This window comes from Panthera onca, chromosome D4 (assembly GCF_046562875.1).
Source record: "Panthera onca isolate mPanOnc1 chromosome D4, mPanOnc1 haplotype 2, whole genome shotgun sequence".
Lineage (NCBI taxonomy): Eukaryota > Metazoa > Chordata > Mammalia > Carnivora > Felidae > Panthera > Panthera onca.
Window position 1 is genome coordinate 14,041,949 of NC_138351.1, and position 22,258 is coordinate 14,064,206.

Sequence of the window (22,258 nt, forward strand, 5' to 3'; positions counted from 1 at the left end):
GTCTTTAAAGGGCACTTAACACTTGCTGCTTATGATAATGCAGCTCTTTGTATCCCGAGCAGGAAGAGCACAGTGGTGGGGGCTGACACAGGCTGACTTCTTGGGTTTGCCTCTTATTACCAGCCAGACGTTGGGGCTATTGTTGACCTCTTCCTACTTCAGGTTTCTTTGTTTTGTTTTGTTTTGTTTTGTTTTGTTTGGTCACTGGGAATAATAAATGGTACTCACTTCACAGGGTTGTCGTAAGGAGTAAATCATGATTTCTTGTAAAGTGTTTAGCACTCAATTACACACTAGTTATTGTTAACTTATTTGTCAAACTCTAAGTTCTTCAAGTGTACAACTATGCCTTATTTATCTTGCAACCCCTACAGTGCTTGGTATGTTGTAGGTGCACAAGCCAATACTGGTAGAGCCATAGAAATACTGTCAAGGGGAAATATAGAGCAGAACAATCACTACTTATTTTAAATGACAGATATTTTGAGTTCTCATTTTGCTACATTTTGAAAAGCTGAAGAGCTTTAAGCCTGTGTTTTGGCTCCCTATGAAGCATCTTAAAGGTATAGTGGAACAAAGAATATAGAGGGAGCCACTTTTCCACAGTGAGCATGACAGACAACATCCAACATGAAACAGCTGAATGAGCTATTGTGTGACCCAGCTCCATCCACCTTCCAGCTCCCAAGGACCCCAGGAGAGCGGAGCTGGATTTTGCAGGTGGCCAGGACCATAAGGAAGGGAAAATGAATTATTCCAGCTCTACTGAATTGTACATACGGTAGAAATATAAAAGTATGACATTTTCGAGAGTCCCATTATACTAGGGTGTCTGGTTATGGCTAAGAATTGGGGATAAATTTCGGCTCTTTTGTCATTCACTAACTCCAAGTAGGGAAGATAATTTTGTTTATGATTTCAGCTACTATCAAATGTAAGCATCAAATCTGCTACATTGGTCTCATAATTATTATACACATCCCTTATGTATGATTGGACAGTATGATTCTCCATAACATGTTCTTAACCAGCCTCTTCCCTTAGGTTTCCTGACTTGACTCTTTCCTCTTGTCTTAGATGAAGCCAAGGATAGCCAACAGATTGAGTGGGCAAGAGAAAACGCGGCTATGCTGGCTCCTTACCCAGAGGTCAGGAATGATATATATATACTTGAGGGAGGAGGGTTCTGAACTCGTACATTACATGGATAGGCTGACTACTGACAAATGTTTTCTTCCTCCCTCCTTCTCTCCCCCATCCTTCCCTCAGCCCCTCCTTCTCTCCCTCCTTCTCTCCTTCTCTCCCTCTTTCCCTCCCTCCTTCCCTCTCTCACTCTCTCTGCTTTCTTCCTTTCCCTTTCCTTCTTCCCTTCCCTTCCCCTGTGCCTGTGCCTGGCCCTTTCCTTTCTTTCATTTCCTTTCTTCCCCTCCCCTCCCCTTCCTTTCCCTCTTTCTTCCTTTCCTCACTCCCTTCCACTACAAAAGCTATATTTGCTCATTGTAAAAAAACAACATTGACAAGTGTTCAAAGGTATAAGTGGAACATATCAGTTCTTATCCTACCTCCCTCACCTCAGGTTTCACTGCCTAGAAGTTACAACTAATACTTATTCACCTGTGTCCTTTCAAGTATTTTATAAGCATATACATATATTCTTTCAAATTTTTATAAACATAAATGTAATCAAAACCACACACTTGTACTGTTTTACAATGGGCTTTTTAACTTAAGAAAAAAATATACCTTTGGATATCTTTGCATATGAGCCCAAACAGAGCTAGACCATTATTCATAGTAACTTCAGAGTATTTCACTATATGTTTACAACATAATTTAATTAGCCAATTATTCCTGAATCTTTGAGTTATTTCCATTTTATTACTGTAAACAATACTGCAATAAATACGAATAGAATAAATCTTAGAAGTAAAAATACATGGCCAAAGGGTATGCACATTCAACATTTAATAGGGGCAGCCAAATTGTCTTCCAAATAAGGTTGCCCATATTTGTACACACACTAGTGAGTATTTCTATATACACTTACTGACAGTAGATATTGGCAAACTTTTTTTTTTTTTTTTTTGCTGATAGGTTAAAAACATTTCATTGTCTTCATTTTCATTTCTTTACTTTCTAGTGAGGCTGAATATTTGTACTTTCTTCATGTGATCTTCTTGTTCATATATTTTGCCCTTTTTCTTATAGAATTTTTTTTGGATTTGTGGATGCCCTTTGCTTATTATAGAAATTAGCCCTTTGTTATTGTCACAACTATTGGCTTTGCTTTACCATTTGTTTTTTGAACTAGTATTTTCTAATAGGGTTTCTAAACATTGAATTTGTTTTCTACAGTGACATAGCTTATGTGAATGGAAAAGTCATAATAACTCTGAGTTTGGTTTATAAGAAGAAGGAAAAAGATACCAGGCAAGACAGAAACAGGGGAAAATAACTGTGCCACATATGGAGTATCCAGAGAGGAAAGGTAAGGTTTGTTTTCAAAGCACTTGCCTGTGGTTTCATTAAATTTGTAAGGCATTAGATCTTCCTAGCTTTATTCCTTTAGCAAGACAGAAGATAAATTCCAACTGTCTATACATCTACCTTTGTGGTTTTACAAAGGTAGATGTATAGAAAAACACAAGCTAAAAAAAAAAAAGAAAAAAGAAACCAACTAGGGTTAGATGAATAAGGACACATATATCCCAGTCTCTAAAGGGACCCAATTCACCATTTATTAAGAGAAGCTCCATAAATTAATCTTTTTATAACTGTCAGTGTCAGCAAATACTCTCAATTTTATATTTATTGTCATTCAAAACATTTTAAGAGCTCTTCAGTTATGTTTTGACAAGTTATTGGTTGTCACTTAGGGGTTATTAAAATGTAGGAATGTCATATTGTATAATTGGCATAAGAGGGCTTTAAATCCATAAGAAACTCATCTGCTCATCAGGTCTCCTCAAATATTTCCTCAACAGAGTTAGGAGATGCTCTTATTCCCAAAGACAGCTAGCTCCCTCGCCCTTTTCTCCCAACAGGACTGAAGTCCTGTTATAATGTATGGAGTTGAGAGGCTGCCCAATCCCCATCTTCCTGCTCATTACCAAGAATACAGTCATGTGTAGGTCACATGAGAATTATTTTCCAGGGTTTATCTTTGAAACATTCATATCAAGAGTGCAGTGTCATAGAAACACAGAATCTTTTTAATTTATTTTTAATATTTTGGGATTTAAAATGTTACCAAATGATGTACAACAAAATATGTGGCTCCATCAAGGATCCATTATGGCATACACATGCAATATGCATAGCACAGCATAGGCAATTACTTTGAGGCTTAGGGGATCTGTTTGAGTTAGTTAACTTAAGGTAACTAAATGAGAATGGTCTAAAATAATCTCTATAATTTGAAACATCTCATCTCAAACCAATTTCAAGCGGAAATTATAATTTCCAGAGCCAGTGCAAGACCCTTCAACCACCTATCACTAAAAAACTCACAGGTAGTGAAAGAACATGGTACCAAGCATATGCTACAGGAGCTATTTATGGACAAGCCTCTCCAGTGAACATATTGGAACCTATAGGCAATCTTTTTTACGAATGGCAGATATGTTCTATCTCATGTGACTGCTCTGGCCATTTCTTAACAACAATCTGGAATGCTAAGCTGAAAAGATACGACAAAAACTGTTATCTGTACCCTGATATCTATTCTTCCTTTCCCTCATAGTGATGGGATTTGAGCTAGCTATGTAATTGTACAAGATAAAGACTATATTTTCAAATCCCCTTTTCACTAGGTGTAAGCATGTGACCAAATATTGGTGCACGGTATGTAATCCAAGATGGTGTGTATGAATTCCTCAATGTGACTTTAAAGGGAAAGGGTATGAGTTTCCCTTACTCCTTTTTCCTGATTTTTTTCTGGCTAGAATGTAGATGTGATGGCAAACTCCCACGGGCCATGAAGACAGGGATAGAAAGAGCAAAAGAAAGAAGGGATCTGAGTCCTTAACACTGTGAGGCCACTACATAAATTTTGGACTCCTGCTCAGAATATCATATATAGAAGGAATAAACTCCAGCCTCATTTAGGCACCCATTGTTTTGGGCCATTGTTACAGCAGCAGAACCTGTGCCCTAGTGAATTCAAAATAGTTCCGAGCTGAATCAAGACTCAATAGGAAAAGTGTCATGCTAGGTTTGCAATGCCAGCTATGAGCAAGGGACCCAATGGTCTCCTGCCAACTCTAACCTCTTACTGTGTACATAGCTAACCTACTCCAAAATAGAAAACTCTCAAAAAAACCTTCTCATGTCACTCATAGGCCATACGCCTGTCTTTCTCTCTGTGCTATTGTTGACCACTTCAGGCTTAGTCTTTCTCTATTTGGCATAAATACAAAGAAATGAGACTGACTTAATCATAATAAGAATAAAATAATATGTGTAGTGTTTAGGATATACCATTTATTTATATATAAATGACCTCAATCCTTTAATACAACCCCCTGAAATACTATGTGCTTATTTCAGTCATATTGCCATTGCTAAAATATTTTTGGATTTTTTTTTGAAGCTGTAAATTCACACATTTCTTATAATAATAGGATGGGATCAAATCACTTAAACATCTGTCATGTGAAACCAGCAAGTCTTCACTGAGCACTTACTATGCATAACATTGTTAGTTTGAGTGTCAGAGAGGCTGGTAATCAATTTTAGGGATGTCAAAGGTACTCTTTAGATAATCTATGTTAAATTTCCAGGGTAAGATGGCTTCATAATTTAACATAGAAAAATAATACATATAAGGGGTCTACTACAGTCCAGGGAATGGGAAATAAATACTAGAAATGGAAGGCGAATTGTTTAAAAGCTCTGCTTCATGGGATTCTATATGACCAATCTATTCATTCACTCAAGATTTATATTACTGCCCCGCTCCCTTGCTTCCCCCCAAATTCGCAGTAATTTATAAATTAAAAATGAGATTTCTCTTTTTATTCAATTTCAAACTCTTTATTCTTCTAGCACCTTGGTTTATTAAAATATTCCCTGGGTAATGCATCTGGTGAGGAGGCTCTCCAGGGGCCTATGGGTAAATCAACATTTCTGCCTCTGTCCCCACATCAGCTAATAACTGTGGATTGTAGGGTTTCTCTGAGTATCAGGGACCCTGACAGGAGAGCTCCCAGCATTAAGCAAGTTTCTGGAGTCACCATGCCTGAAACATATAAAGCAGTGGTGCTCAGAGCGGGTGCTGCTGAATTAAAAATACTGATCCGATTTACTTCAAGAGTCAGTTCTGCCTGTTAAGTTGGTATGTCTCTTCAAATGAAAAACAGCTTCCTTGTAACCATTGTGGCAGAAAGGTCAACTCAAGTCCATTTTCAAATATGCCGAGAGCTCAAAGTTAGATAATGAGTTTGGTCCTCACCCAGGAGAGAACAAATTCAGAGCAAATGAAGTCAGATATAAGGAAGAACTTCCCAATGGCACATGATGTTAGGATGTGAAGCGTGTGCTAGGGCTGACATTCAGCCTATTCTGTTGCTTTGGGAAACCAAAGTTTTCGCAGGTTGTCAAGATTTTAAATCTCACTGCTGTCTCACTATTGTGGCTTCTTCTCTAGTCGTTAGACTAGAACAGAGTATCTGGGCAGGGTGGGGCCTTGACAAATCAGGTGTGGGCTATTGGAAAGATTGGAAAAAATTAAAAAAAGAAAACTCAAGGAAACACATTTGGGTTAGTGTTTCATAAGTCAAGTGATTGACAATTATGAAATTGACATTTCATAAGTCAAGTGATTGAAGACCTGCCAGGCAGGTCTTTATGTGAAACTGCTCTGTACAAGGTAGAATATGAACTTTCCTGCCTCCTTTCTCATGCCATTCAGGAGGGCCAGAAATTTTGCTAACCCCAAAGTCCCCTGATATTTTTAAATGACTCCTAGGGGACCAGTGTCACCCTAGTAGTCAACCGCTATAGTCATGTCTAAGAATTATCACCAAAAATGGTGGTAAAGGAAGTAGGCTATAAATGATGCAGTCATGAGTACTTTTTTCTGATTATGGAAATTTCACAGAAACAAAATGCTTTAAATTAGTGTGTGTCATGTCATGGAGATGAGCTATTTAAAATAAAATCTCTTGGAACCAATCGGACTTCACCAGTATTGACTCAATCTGTGCATTAGTATGTTTATGTGGCTCATGTATCGTATAACTCAGTGGAAAGGGGATATATTTGCTTTCACAATAAAGCATAATTTATTAGGGGTGACATCCTTGTACCATTGGGAGACACTATTATTATTGTTTTTGTTAGTTTGGGTGAGTAAGCCTCCAATCGTATATAGATAGGTGTGTTGGCTTAGGGACTGCATAATAAAACATACATCTTTCTTAGAGAATTCTAAACAGCAATATCCTCAAATACCAAATGTGATTATGCTTTATGAATTCTGCAATCATTTGTGCTACTTGTGTACTTAGAAATACCAAGCCCAATTTAATCTGCTGCTTTAGAGGAAGCACTCTTGGTATCTTCATCAGATGAGGCTACACTCAAATGTCAGTCATTACTCTGGGGCAAAGAAAATGTGGAGAATCAAATTCTCTTTCAAGCAAACCCTGACAGTAGCAAAAGTACTGGTTATGGAAATCTAAACCAACCCAGACACTCCCATTAATTAGTATCGCAAAAAATAAATGTGTCTATAATGACTCCCATGGGGACATAATCCCTCAGGCTGGATTTAGTCTGACATAGATTTGACTTTAGAGTATGGAGATGAGAAAGGCAGAAATTTCTAGCCTCATAATGAAATTTCCTACAACCTAAATTGATGTTCACAATGTAAGTAAATATGCAGTCTGAACAAAACTTTGCATTTAGGCAAACTTAAAATAAAATTCAAACAGGAAAAGAATAGCATTTTCATCAAATAGAGCCCAAAGATAACTAGATTTCTGTCCTCTTCTTTCAATCCCCTTTTTGAATAAAATGGTAACTTACAAGAAGAAAATTTAAAGTGTAAGATATATTCTGGGCCAATTCACATTTAGCGCAAGTTCTAACACCTCCACCAAATACAGTATTCAACAATCCTAACTGACATTCACCATGATTGTTCCAAGACACTGGAATAGCTCGATGTCTAAAGAAAGATTACATTTTCTCCATCCTGCTCTGTTTATTCAGGCAGGAGGAACAAGTAGGGTGTAGAATATATTCTCAACAATATAGAAAAAAATTTTTCTGGTTATTGCTGCAATGGTCAAGATTTTAAAATCAATTACTCTTTAACAAATAATGTTGAATACAGACTTGATGATATATTCCAGAACATAATCTGGAACCTCATTTTCTTTCTGGATCTTTTCAGCAACTACAGAGATACAATGGCTTCTTCTTAACAAGCAGAGTCAGGTTTGATGTGTGGTAAAAATATTGTGATCAACAATACCCTTGACTCTGACAGGCTTCAAATGAGAGCATCTAGTCTCAGGTTGGAATCCATCACAGCCAGGCTCTCTAAGCATGGGACATGGTTTCCCTCTGCGGGACCGCTGTACCACCAGCAAGGTAAAAATGGAACCGTGTTTCTGAACTGCCACATGCCCAAATCCTTTCATATGTTGATTCCTATGTTAACTCGTTCACAGAGAAACAAAGCCTAAGAGAAGTGCTTTCATATTGAACGTTTATGGGTGACATGATATGCTGTCTGGACTTCCTCCAAAGTTATCCAGAGAAGGATGTAGGCGGGTATATAGAGAGAGATTCTAAGATTGGCCAGGGTTGATAAATGTAGAGGCTAGGTGATAGTTACGGAGGTTATCATAATATTCTCCATTTTTTTTGTATGTGAATATTTGTAACAATAAAAATGTGTGCAAAAAATATGCTCAGGACTGTAAAGTCCCATTAGGCTGCTTATATGCTACTTTCTGGAGCAGGCCCTTGGTTGTCTTTTAGCTAATACATATTTCCTGCACAGCTACTATGTTCCCAGCAATGTGCCAAGTTGCCTCCATGTACGTGACTATGTGGACAGCAATAAAATAAATATGAGTAAGTGTTGATTATGTACCTTTGTTTATTTAAATAGTTCAAACTTAGTATATGTATTTGGAAATGTTAACCAAAGGGGTGGGTCACCTTTGATAATTCTCTTAGTCACTTCCCTGAACCTCAGTCTAATCTTTTAGATGAATGATTTTATGTTCTTGTGGATCTCAGCCACAGCGTGGCTTTCATCCACAGACACTGATAACACTTCTGGGATACAGGTATACAGGATTACAGAGTACAGATGGCCTCACTCCCTTGCTCTCTCTCTTCCTCTTATTTGCCAGGCAAAATCCCAACAGGTGCCTAACCCAATTTTATGTCTGTTCCACTACTTGAGCTGAACATGGCTGCAAAGAAAACACACAGCCCTGGTGATTCATGCCTCTTGAAATTCACCACCACAAATGCTGACTGGGACCATGGTACTGTGGGGTAAAGCCACATTTCCCTGGTCCAGTCACTCTCCCTGTCTCTACATTAACACAGTTCTTTCCTCTCCTTAATCTCCTCCATCTCCTCCCCTTCCACACTCTTGGTGATCATCTCCTCTATACTTTTCTTTATAAAGCAACTATCTGCAGAGAAAATACCTGATCATCCCAGCAGAGAATGTTCTGTCCCACCCACCTCTGAGTCCATAATACTTTGCCTTCCCTCCTGCTTGGAAGGGATGGATGAAACTGTCCTTGTCCTAAGGCCAAGCTCTTTATTTGTGCATTGAATCTCATCGCCTCCTTCTCTCATAGAGACTCTGTCTCAATTCCCTAGAGATGGGTCCTTAACTCCCTTGTTTTTCTGCAAAAGCTTACTCCTTTGGGGCTCTTACTAGTTGCCTTGTTTTAAGAATGCACCAGAGTTGCTAAGAAGGGCCATGCAGTTTCCTTGATGTGTCTAGTCCTTGCCCTGAACGCTCATTTCATTAGCAAGTCCTCTTGAATTCTGCCTTCACAGTATGTCTTAGGACTAATATTGTAGGATTTATATGAGGCACCTAAAACAGGTAAATTCATAAAGATATAAAGTGGAAGAGTAGTGACTAGGAGCTGGAGGGAGTGGGTAAAGGGGAGTTAGTGTTTGATGGGTATAGAATTTCAGTTTGCAAGGATGAAAATGTTCTGGGGATGGATAGTGGTGATGGTTACACACCAATGTATATGCACTTAATGCCATTGAACTGTATGCTTAAAAGTGGTCCAAACGGTAAGTTTTACATTATGTATATTTCACATTAAAAAAAAGATCAGTTGAGAAAATATGTATGCATATATTTGAATCCAACCACTTTGTACCACTTCTGTCGCTGCCATTCTATTTCAAACCACATTCAAACCACTGGGCATTTGTCCTACTTTAGCTCTCCCCAGAATGTTCTCCCCACAGTGGGCACCCTGACTTCATTCAGGTCTCTGCTTATAAGTCACCTCCTCATAGAGGCCCCTCCTGACCACCTAATCTCCATCATCCTCCCAATGCGCACGTGTGCATGTGTGCAAACACGTGCTTAAAGGTCCACAGTCCTATACCTTCCTCTGCTCTCTCTTTAATTGTTCTTTTTACTACCAGACATCATATATTTATTTGTTTACTCATTTACTTATTACTCTGTTTGCCCCTCTTGACTTAAGCTCAGTGAACTGTCAACAGCTGCTTTCCTCGACCTTAGCCAGGACGGGTGTATAACAGGGGTCCAAGAAATACCTGTATCCTAAAAGGCAGGCTTGGGATTGTCAGGCTTGTTAGGCTTGGAGGCTTTGCATGGTAAATGTGAAGTTTAGGAAACTGCAGATGGAAGAGTGTTCCGAAGCAGGTAACCGCTCAGGTCCAAAAGGATTCTCTTCTAAAAACAAAGTCCTTCAGTAACGAGCAGTAGTACTTCAGAAAGGACAGCTCACAGCAGGGGAGGGCAGGGGAGAGACAAGGTAACAGGTGCCAGAGTGCTTAGAAAAATCTAAGATGCTGGTGCTTGTAATGCACTATCATTAATAATTGGCATTTTGCTGAGAAAGGGTTTAAAGGTTTCCTGAGCAGGATTCACTTAATATTTAAGAAAAATACCTTCAGAAGATGATGTCATTTTAAGTAAGAAACAGACTTGCTGAAAGGCTGTTGTGGTTTGCAGTCAGTCCTAAGTGATGAGGAAGAATGGCATTTTGATAAGAAAAACTCTGAGTGCGTTCAGACATCCCTGGTGTCATCCGAGGTATAATGGGTGACAAGCCGTATTATTGTGGTCTGGGGTCTAATTTTCATGAGACCAAGCTAGGGCCCAAAATGGTGTTTTAGATTTCTTTAACTTTTGAATAAGAAAATAAAAAAGTAAATGAGGTTTTTAAAATGAGCTTACAAAGTTTTATTTAAAAATATGTTTTTAATGTTTATTTTATTTCTGAGAGAGAGACAGAGACAGAGCATGAGTGGGGGTGGGGCAGAGAGAGAGTGAGACAGAATCTGAAGTAGGCTCCAGGCTACCACCAGAGCTCTATGCGGGGCTTGAACCTATGAACTGTGAGATCATAACCTGAGCTGAAGTCGGATGCTTAACCGACTGAGCCATCCAGGCGCCACAAAGTTTTATTTTTAATAGGAAGAACTACGTTACTGCTAATTAGCATATAAAGAAAAAAAAAACAGTGTTCACATTAGAAAGTCGAGTTGCTGTTCTCAAGTGTTGACCAGGCATGGACTGCAATAAAGCTTTGTATTCTTACTTCCACTCTTTCCTGTTATAACCTGGTCAACTTTCCCCCTTGTTAGTCCTGTTCTGGAGGCTTCTGTGTTCTCAGGGGGCACTTGGCTGCTAACTGAATCAAGGCCTCAAGCTCCTTCTCTCCTTCAGGGAGCAATGGGTCACTCCTTAAGCTCTAAACACTTTTCTGCTCCTTCCGTGCTTTGTGGTGTAAATGCAGTAAAGAGAGAAAAAGATTCATGAGTCGCTCACTTGGAGGGCGACCTGCAGTCATGGTTTGCCTGGCACTTGGGGGACCCAGGGACATGGGACTTTCAATGGTAAATCTAAGACAGTCTCAGGCAGCTGAGATAAGCTGATCACTCTCACAACGAAGTTTAGGGACAGAGCTGCTGTAAAGCTAACTCGTGGTACTTTTCACTACAGCTCATGGGCAAATTGCTGACCCAGAGCCTTTTTATTTCCTGTGACCTCAGAGATCTCCCCTGGGTGTCTTTAACTTCCTCTTCCCATTTGATTATTTTCACTGAATGAAAGCCTGTGGGTTTCTACAAATCCTCAAATACAGTTCCCAAAGAAGGGAGGAAAATTCTGTTTATAAATTATGATAATTCCAATAACCATCTGGCTCCCCCTGTCTCCCCACCTTGTTCCAGTTTACTGTCACTTAACCCACTTTGGGGTCACATCTCCTACTGAAGACGTAATCCTGTGTGTGGACTTGAAGCCGTTCAGGAGTCTCTAGCCTGCTTCTCTGACCTTGTCCTGAGCTTGGTACCTGGGTACATGCTTCTCCCCTCCTTTGAATGGGCCCCTACTTGTCAATGTTTCTGTGTGCTGCTTCCTGCGTTGGTAATCCACCAAGGGTCCACGCTCCCTATAAATGGCACGAGGCACATGCAGAGGGTCCTGACTCCTCCAGCATCCCTAACATCATGACCAGCCTTGGCCTGCTCTTTGACTCCATGCTGCTGGGCTCTGCTCCTCATTGAGGCCAGGTCACAGTACAGGAGCCCCTCTGGGCCTCTCCGGCAGGGTCATCCACACATACAGCACCTCTGTGAGCTTTCGAGAAAGGTGCCCTTCTAGGCACATAAATTACAAAAAGGTGTTCCCTCTAGGATTACTAATCAGAAAAAAAGGTCTCCTTTCCTTGGGCAGCGTGTAAGGTGCAGAGCTTGGCAAACAGAGCCTTAGCTGGGTTTTAACTTCCCCTGGCATCCCCTTAGTTGAGTATGTACTTTATATAGCCGCATACCTAGCTCTCCTCCTAACTACTGACTAACCGGCCTGGCTGCCACCAGGTCCTGGCACAATGACGTGCTTTGTCTGTCTGAACAGATTTTGCCTCATTGCTGAGCACTGAACCTGACTCTGAATTTGCTCTTTGTCTGTCGTGCTCCCATCCTGCATCTTTCGGGCCACTCCCATCTAGGGGCTCATTCTTAACCTGACGGTGTATAAAAACTAATGCTTAAGCCTATCAACATCTAAACAGATACCATTGATAAGACAACATTTGCCCTTCCTATCAACTATCCTAATACAATCCAGTTTTAGTATCACAAAACCTACTACCCATTGGTTATAGTGCTTTATTACATTTGGTCTCCATGGGTTTCTGAATTGATTCAAGTCTTTTCTATCCTTTTCTTTTTCCAAAAGATGTTGATCTTGGGATAATGCTGCTTCCCCTTTCCAAAGACAGTTGGGGATTCTTAGATAGAAGACAGTTTCCTAATACAGTGTGGACTTCAGGCCTACCCCAAAATGTACGATTCCAGACTCCTCTGTGAAAAAGATCAAAGTGTGAAACCTGGCTGCTTCAACAGGAGTAACACCTAAAAGGTGGAACCAGAAAAGAGAAGTATGAGAAAGAGAGAGGGTGAACATCCCAGTTCTGGGAGGAAGGTGGGTCTGGCGAAGAAAAGCCATCCTGGACAGATGCAGAGCAAAGAACGGAGAGGAGAACAGCCGTTTGGACAAGCTGAAACACTTCACACTGAGCTTTTGGAAACTTATCCAGCCAAAGAGAATCTTTTGCTATTTGGAACTGCAGGCTTTGAAAGTTGAAGCGATTAGATCCAAGTCTCCCTCGTGGGACCTACGATTACCCTGAAGCTTGAGCCTGCCCGGAATCCTCCTCAAGCGTTACTTTGTGGGAACAAACTGAACTTTATTTTGTGAGGAGGGATGGTACCCTCTGTTACTTTTAAATGGAAGCTGCTTCACAACTTGGGGAGCACTGCTGTCTCCACGATGGTACCTTTCCATAGCTAACTGTGGGCACAATAACATGTGAATACTTAAGAGGTAATTTTAGTGCAACCACCAGATATGTATTATGTGGTGCACATACGTATGCACATATATATAACTACATATACTTTTAAAGATGAATAAATGCATACATCAAATTAAGATACCAAATGAAAGTTCATGAAGATGGTTACACAAGATACTTTTGTTTACAGAACATCAGTTGCCTTGAAATGCCTTTCTACAGGCATAGTGGAGATCAAAACCTGTGTGTATGTATATATACCTGTGTGGTGTGTGTGTGTGTGTGTATATAAAATACTTTAGCCACCAAAAATAGCTTAATAAATAGAAACAACTTCTCTAGGGTGCCTTTTCTCCTTAAAGTACAGTGTAAAGGATGTAGGACAAGTCTGGAAAGGGAAGTGTATCAGCATGCATACACCCCAGAGTGGGTTGAGTTGTTCACGCCTGACAAACGTCCACTCATCCTGTGACCACACGTCTTATGCGTCTAGTCTTCTCCTCCAGATGACTTCCTCGGGTTCTAACCACTGGCCCAGCAGACACATAATGATCTGCATTTGAAACTTGCTCAAGTTTTTATAACATTGCCACAAGGTGTACTTTGAGTTGCTCACTTTCAGCATGCTTCGTAGGAGGCGCAACAGTGGGAAGGGTAGCCTACTTACTTGTGTTTATCTTCTGGAGAGAAATATGCTTTTCCAGTTGTCTCCTTAGCTTCACCTCGGCTCCATATTTGCCAGTGGTGCCATTGTCGGCCAGAATGAAGTGAGAATGCATGCTGTTGAGCACAGTGAGCTTGCTCATGGGGTTGGACATGGTCTGATATGGCCGCACAACCTGCAGGGTTTCAAAAGGAAGAGGCGGAAGTCAGAGAACAAAAGGGCAAAATATGAAAAGGAGAACCAGACAGAGAGGAGACAGAGAGAGAAGGAAAAATCAATTCTTTGGTACGGTGAAAATATTAGCACGGTGAGTAGAAGCAAGTGTTACAGTCAGTGTTCCCCAGTCCAAGCAAGATTATAAAGAATAACGTATGTATTTATATGCCGAATTTATACAGAAAACAGAGTTTGTGCTCTCGTTGGGCTCAAAAACTGCCATGTGAATGATGGTTTCATGTTTACATCGATCTTTTGTCTGCTGATGAACCACAAATAATTTTAACATTTAGTAATTTTGGTTTTTTTCTTTCTCTTTTACACAATGCCCATATTTTTTTTAATGTTTATTTTTTTTTTTATTTTGGGAGAGAGAGAGAGAGGAAGAGAGTGAGAAGGGAAGGGACAGAGACAGAGAGGAAGAGAGAGAATCCCTAGCAGGCTCTGTGTTATCAGCACAGAGCCTGACTCGGGACTTGAACTCACAAATCATGAGATCATGACCTGAGCCCAAATCAGGAGTTGGACACTTAACCAACTGAGCCATCCAGGGGCCCCACATGACGTCCATACTCTTAATCGGCACAGCAGAGCAATCATGGTTCTGGAGTATGGGAGGCGGGGCGGGGTTCTCTTTCTGTCAAGCCCATTCAGTAATCTGAAGGTCTGTTCAGTCAAAAATCAACACTGTTCTTATTAGACACCTTATCTAAGTGGAAACGTTGACTATCAAATACCTGTCTCATGAAATGGATATGCATCAAAGTGTTCATCTCTGTCTTTTTTTGTGGTTGCATTATTTTAATTTTGTGGCGAATTATATTACCTAAAACAGTCATTCTTAGGGTGGTCTTTCATATTTTTGATATGAAAAGAAGAGCAAAACCTATCGTGAGTTTTAGTTGCCAGATCTCGTGGCTTTACGTACATCATCTATATTCCTTGCAACAATACCGCATGACGCTGTTCTGCTGAACTTGTAGATGGAGAAACAGCAATGGAGGTAAAATAGGTTCTTCAAGAGTGTATTACACACAAACCCAGAATTTACACCCAGGTCTGATTCCAAAATCTATGCTTACTATGTGTACTCCCCTTCCCCCCACTGCTTAGACACAATGGAGACAAGATGATGTTTTGGAAATCTCCTAAAATATTTAGGTAGAGACTTCGTTCAAGACTATAAAATGGAACATTGGACAAGCACACTATTGCACAGACCCAGTATAGTTATCCCTGTACTAAATCATCAGAATTGACAGAATAGAGATAAATGCTACAGGGTTTTTATTTCCTGCCTTTGTGCACTGTGTACGTTAATTACGGAGTTGAGATGCTCTTGTTAATGTTTAGTATGTAATAACTCACCATGAAAAGCTGTAGTAAGATTGAGTAGTTTGTTAAAGAAATTACAAAGTGATTTAGCAAGGACAGTCTTTAATAGTAAAGATCTCATAAAAGTCATTTTTTAGATCTTGATGCTGATTTCAAAATCCATTTCTATGTGCCTGGCAAACAGAATCTACTCAATAAATAGTGAATGAATGAACAGGAAAACTTGAGACAGGCATGCTTTTGTTCAAAATTAGAAAAAAGAAAGAACCCTGTTTTCTGAATTGTTTGGGAATTGATCTAATCTAAATTTAAAATGTGTAATTTTAAGCTTTTGAAATATCCTTCATTCCTTTTAATATATGTCTTATTTGTTAATGTAGCATTAATATAACATAAATTCATAGCTTCATTTTAGTTGACTCTTAATGATAAAGGAAACTCATAACTTTTTGATTATTGTTTCCAGTAATGGATGGGACTTTTTTTTCCTGTAACCGAACAGCATTCAATTACTCCTTTGTCTACATGAGCGAATGAAAGTCCCCAAAATACAGAGAGAGTGGTGTGCTAACTCCATCCTGAGTTCTTCATCACTGGAAGAGTGGGTCGCTTGTGGTTGAAATTCCCATTTTGTTGTTACTCATTTGTGATCATAAAACATTCATTCTACAGCACAGTTCAAGTTAATAAATATTAATGCTTTGTTGAAAGAGGCTTAGCAGACGGACTTTCTCCTATTCTTAAAGTGCCTCTGCATTGAACCTTTGGGCAAAAGAAAATGCTGTAGTTACTGTTCTCTCTTTTCCAACAGCAGGTCTCCAAGGCACCATGCCAAGAAGGAGGAAGACCCAAAGAATTTCCTTGAGAGGCAGGGGACAGCAGATTTTCTAGAGGTTAAACTATGCATGATAGTGAATTCCAGACACTTGTTCTAGGTGAGACATGAGAATACATTTTCTAATTCCTGGAAACTAATTAAGGACCATCAGTGAACATCAAATTTTTGAATGAATAAAGTAGTGAAAATAATTCTGGGTCAAGTGACATAACCACAAACTGAGAAGAGAACACCAATAAATCATCTAACTATACTCTGTATGTATGTTTCCTTCACTACAGGATTCTAAGGACAGTGATGCTTCAGTCTTCTGAGTTTTGACCTTCTTTCCTGGTGAAACATGGTGTACCAGCTCTTTGGGAATACTGTCCATTTGAATCAGTCATGGCTAGAGGGTCAAATTTCCAGCATCACTCATCAATTTTAACTTCTTTGTCTAACTCCTCTCCATTTCATTTGATCTTGTATGAAGGTAAGTTAGAGGTGCGCATATATTGGTAGAGATTTTGTCTGCTGTTTAACAGGGGATATACATCTGAAAAATCACTAAATGCCCTAATTTATTTTCCTGTCATCACTGGAGGAAGATCTGCTGAACCCTGGAAAACTCAGAACATATGAGCCATGGAAATCCGTTTCAGTCCCCTTCGTTCTGCCAAGTGGCTGTGTGAATCTGAGGCACACGTTTTTAATCTGTAAAAGGGAAATGATAAAAACCACTTACCTCATGGGGGTTAGATGAGATTTGAGGTGCAAAGTACCTGGCACCTTGCCTGGTTCCTGGCAGGCAATATATAAATGTGAATTCTTTCTCAAGCTCGGCTTTATTTTACCAACTATACTAGCGAACAAAATGACAGACAAATCACACCGTCTCTTGTTTTACGCAAGGGATTTAAATCAATCAATAGAAGTAAAGGAAAAAATTAGCAGTCAGTTGGCAAAACACACAAAGTGTTTTCTACTTTGTCACCTCCTCTCAGGCCACTTCAGAGGGTGATGCTCTGGAATTGTTTGTGGGTTAACTGCAAAGGTGGAAACGACTTCCCAAATACTTCAGAAGAGGAATGTGTCTTGGCCTAACTTGCCTACAAAATCCACTTAATATTCTTCATAAGAAACATACCAGCAGTCTATTCTTATTTGAGTTACAATTTGCATATCTACAAAAGATTTGCTGATCTTCCTGTTATGTTTCTCAAATAGGAAAATAATAACGTCTTTGTGCCACAGATGAATTCTTCCCTCTGACAACATTTTGGAGGTAACACATCCATTTTTATTGTTAAAGGCTCATAGAAAAGGATTTTTTTGGAAAGTGTGTGTGTGCGCGTGTGTGTGTGTGTGCGCGTGTGCGTGCATGAGAGTGCATAACAAGAACAAATGTGACATGTTCAGGACTTGTAGACAGACTTGTAGGCTCTAGCTTATTTTTCAGCCAGTGTTTTCTCAGAGAATCAAGCCCTAATGCCTATACATAATGGACCACCTCTCCTAAGAATATAGGATGGTCCAGGTTATGTACCATCTTTGAGAGAATTAAGAAAAGAGTCAATCAAACAATTTTCTGTGTTTATATTTCAGGTGAGGAACCTGGGAGGAGAAAGGCTGAATGACATCACAAAGGCCTACATATAAAGGGGTCTTGCATGATTGGTAAATACAGGACTATGTATACGCAGAAGGGAAATTTGCTTAGAAATGGATTTTAGATACTTTGCACTCTTTGGGTATCATGGGCCAGGATACCTCTAAGTGATAACATTTTGCCCCTCTTTCTTGTCCCCCAAGGGTAGATGAGAGAATTCTTCACTCTTTAATACATTGTATACCACTGTGTATTGGCTGATTGGTAAAATTCTGGTTCCAAGGCCTCTGTGTACCTTGACTCTGAAAGAGAAGCCATGAAGTGGAAGGTGTGTAAGAAGTTAAGGAAGGTGAAGGCCCTTTATGTCATGCGCTTGTCATTATCAATGCCAGGAGAGGAACGCTCCAGAGGCGCCATGGAAAATCTGAACATTCTTTATGGGTGGGTGTCAGCGTGCTGCATTTCTTATCCCTGGATGGGCTTAAGTAGATCATTTTGGAGCTGATCTAAGATACCTGCTTGAGTTTTCCTAGCTATTTTCACATGTGTTCTGGTCTCACTCAGGAGTACTCAGTGGGAAGTTAGGAGATGGAGGTTCTAGTTCCTTCCAGTTACTAATGTGTGACCTTGGGCAACAAGTCTTTCAACTCATTCATTCCTTTGTTTATTCACTCATTAAGAATGTCTTGAGGAAATGTATGTGATGACTATTGGGCTGGCTTGAGGAAACATATAATCCTGCATCTAGGTAATGTCTCTTACTAAGTGTTCAAATTATACGTATTGAAAGAAACTTTTTGGTTGGTAGTTTGTCATAAAATAGAGGGTTTGACTATAATTTCTGAGGGCTTTCTACCTGTAGGATTGAGTCTGGACAGCCTGTGTTGAAAAGTACATTTGCTTCTTCCAAGTGAGTACAGAAAACTGACACAAAGGTGGTCCACTCATGTCCTGGGGTCTCTTTTCTTTGGTGGCCCTTTCCACAATGCAAGAGCAGGGTGCTCATCTGCAGCTCCTTTCCTGAACAGAACTGACTTGAGCTAAACTGGATTTTTGAGTCATCAATCACAGGCCTTGGGCAATCCCTGAACTTACAATCTGGTGAGGTATGTATCAACATGCCCCTGGCAAGTAGCAGGCTAAGGGACGTGTGGCACATTGAATCAGCCTTTCCCTCCTAACAGCACTATGATTTCACATTAGGCAGGAAGAAAAGTAGCGTTCATTGACCGTTTATTATATGTTAGGTACTGTGATAGACACCTTCTCATAGATTAATCCATTCCATGCTTATTTTATAGGCAAAACTATAGATGTTCAGAGAGGTAAAGTCTCTTGGCCCAAATGTGCCCCACTAACACCCTTCCTCTGACTCTATGCAGCATGTAGAACTTATGCTCCTGTGCAGGCCAGGAGGCATTTAGAGGGAAGATGGAAGGCCCAGCCTGATTTTAAGTTCATAAAGGATATTCTGATTGGTTTTGCTGCTGGACATTTCTGCCAGTGGCTCAGCTGAGCGCTAAAATCCTTCTGACAGCTGATGAGATGATTTCCAGATGGGCCACCTAGAACTGCATAGCATGTAGGGGTCAGGAGAAGCACTAGCAGGCAGCGAGATGGGGTCTGTGCTTTAGAGAAAGGAAACAAAGGGGTGGGGTAAGGTTCTCTTAGGATCAGGCCTGAGTCTCTGGGAGGGATGAGGGGATACTGTTGAGACATGGGCAGCAGCCTCTGTGTCGGAGATAAAGGAACAGGAGGGCTGGGAGGATGAGATGAAAAACAAATAAAGGAAGGCACTGTGTATCCTCAAATCATAGCGAGGTCTGCACTCACAGGGACACTGGGCTCATTATTTCCTATTCAGCCAGCCCGGCGGTAAGTCTAGGGATAAAGCAGGGTCATATGAAACCCAGATGCTGCCTCCAGCCCAGCAATCCAAACAAGAAACCATCAAACCCAGGGATCTATCCCGAAGAGGGCCCAGATACCTCATCTGCATATTTCCTACCAAAATCCATGGGATGCGCAATTACATCGTTCCACAGCATTTTGCAAACATGTCCCTCAACTCATGGGCTTGCAGAGGGTTACAGTGTCCTCATTACAGGCTTTCTGTTCTAATGGGCTCACTTCCCTTTGCCCTGTCCTGAGGGGAGCCATGGACGATCCACATGAAGAGCCTACTAGCAGTGGGAAAATGACCTTGAGTTCTAAAAGGGGTTACTTGCTTGAGAAGTCACCACGTGTCAGTGGGATGATTTTAATATATGTTAAAAAATTCTCTGAAAATCTTCCCTTTTGGTCTGTGGTGGATTCAGTGACTCACTTCTAAGAAATAGAATAAAACAGAAGTGATGGTGTATGACTTGTGAAACTAGGTCATAAAAGGGTTCCTTTCAGCTCTCCTGGATCATTTACTCTGGGGGAAGCCAGCTGCCATAATAAAGCTGCCTTCTAGAGAGGTCCACATGGTGGGAAACTCCTACCAACAGCCATGTGAGTGAATCATCTTGGAAGAAGGTACCATATTCCCATTCGATCCTTTACATGATGCAGCCCCAGCTGATATCTTGACTGTGACCTTAAGGGAGGCCCACACCAGAACCACACAGATAAGCTGTTGATACATTCCTGACCCACAGAAACCATGAGACAAGAAATGTTGTTTTAAGCTATTAAGTTTTGGGGTAATTTGTTACACAGCACTAGACAACACCATAGCATATTAATGTTATGTTGAGACTTCAAAACGTATTCTCTCCTCTCTATTCTGGAATCACTGGTGCATCGTAATTTCATGACCTCTAGAGCCCCCCTGCATCTTTCCAGGGCTCCAGTCAGCTTTGGGGCTGTGGAGGGGCTGCCATCCTCCACTGTCTCAGTGTACCTGTCTGACTCCTCACACCATCTTTTCTCACTGGGAAGATGGTCTGACTCCCTCACCTACACAACAGCTAGTTGGGTGACCCTACACAGGTTGTTACCCTCTGCATCTCAGAGTCTCCATATGGAAATGGAGATTAATGATGAATATAACCACCTCAGCGGGGGTACTGTAAAGATTAAATGAGATCTAAAACACATATATGCATTCAAATAAATGATTGCTATGATCATGGAGAAGTCAGACTGCATCGTAGGAAAGGATGTGGTCTTGGGAGCTGGATGGCCAAGGCTGAAATACCAGCTATGTGACTTATTAGTCATGTAAGATTGGACAAGTTACTTAATCATTTTGTGTTTAGTTTTGTCATCAGTGATACGGAAGGATGAGAGTGATGCTAAAAGCAACAACTTCTGAATGCCATTATAAGAATTAAATGGTCATCTGTGATGGGTGCTGACATTTTTAAGCTCAACAAAAGTGGTGCTTTTATGAGAATTGTTGTTATTATTATTATTATTATTATTATTTCATGGATAAATGCTAAACGTCCAGGCTGACACTTTAATATCCTGCCACCAACCCTTTGCTTACATACTCTTTTCCTTCTTCTTCATTTACAAGGATGCAGATGGCTCCTCTTCCCTTTAGCTCTGGACCCCATCATCTTGGGGCTGATCGAGGACATATTTCCTCAATTATATTCCCACTACCTTTATTTTCTCCCCTACCATCAACACATAAACAGACTCAAGTCTCTCCCTCCTTGAAGAAAAAAATCTCACAAATAATGGCTCCCTTCAGCTACTCATATCACTTCTCATCAGAGCTAAACTTTGAGAAGGTTAGTTTCCGTTGGCTGTCTCTACTTCTTCCCCTTCTCCCTCTTCGACCCAGTGACTTGAGACCAGCCCCTTCATCGTTCTTCGGAAACAGTTTTGACTGGTGATGCCAGTGACATCTGTTTTGATGAACTGTAGGAACATTTCCAAGTCCTCATCCTCCTCAGCCTCTCAACTGTACCTGGCATTGCCCTTCACTCTATCCTCCTGGAGCACACTTTTCCCTTGGCTTTCATAACAGCCTCTGGTTTTGCTTCTACCTCTCAGCCCTTCTTTTGGTTTCCCTCTGCCTAACCATTAAATATTGGACACCACCAGGATCCAGGTGTAGGCCCTCCTTTCCTTTACATACACTCCCTTGGTGATCCCATTCACCACAATGGCTTTAATTTTCATCTATATGCAGGTGCCACTTGAGTCTTGAGGGTATAGCCAGATCTTGCTTCTGTGACTCCACCTCATACTGGAGGTTACTGTCCTGCTGGACATTTTCACATAGATATCTCAAAGCAACTTTGAAATCAGCACATCCAAATCCAAGCTCAACATTGTCATCACTGAAACAGCAGTTCCTATGTCAATGAATGTAGCCTAGAATCTGAACATGGTCCATGATTAGCTAGCGTTAGCTCCTGTATAACTGCAACACACTTGGGTGAGTCTCCTTGTCTCTGAACTTCTCTTCTCGAATCCTCTGGATACATCTTATATAACCTAGTCCTAGAAGTCCAATAAATTCCATGTGAGAACCACTACTGGAAGGTTTTCCTAGCTCACAATTTGAAATCTTGTTTGGTTTCCCTGAGAAATAGGTGACAAATGCACTATTA

At 40.5% G+C, this 22,258-nt stretch overlaps 1 protein-coding gene across 7 annotated transcripts in view; it reads right to left on the bottom strand.

Annotated features, from left to right (window-relative positions):
* TRPM3 (transient receptor potential cation channel subfamily M member 3) overlaps positions 1-22,258 on the bottom strand; it is a 495,179-nt gene that overhangs the window by 210,065 nt on the left and 262,856 nt on the right. For all 7 annotated transcript variants that reach the window (XM_060610082.3, XM_060610081.3, XM_060610080.3 and 4 more), the window contains exon 6: positions 13,729-13,900. In XM_060610082.3, coding sequence (XP_060466065.1) covers positions 13,729-13,900 — 172 coding nt within the window. The remainder of the gene's footprint in view (positions 1-13,728; positions 13,901-22,258) is intronic.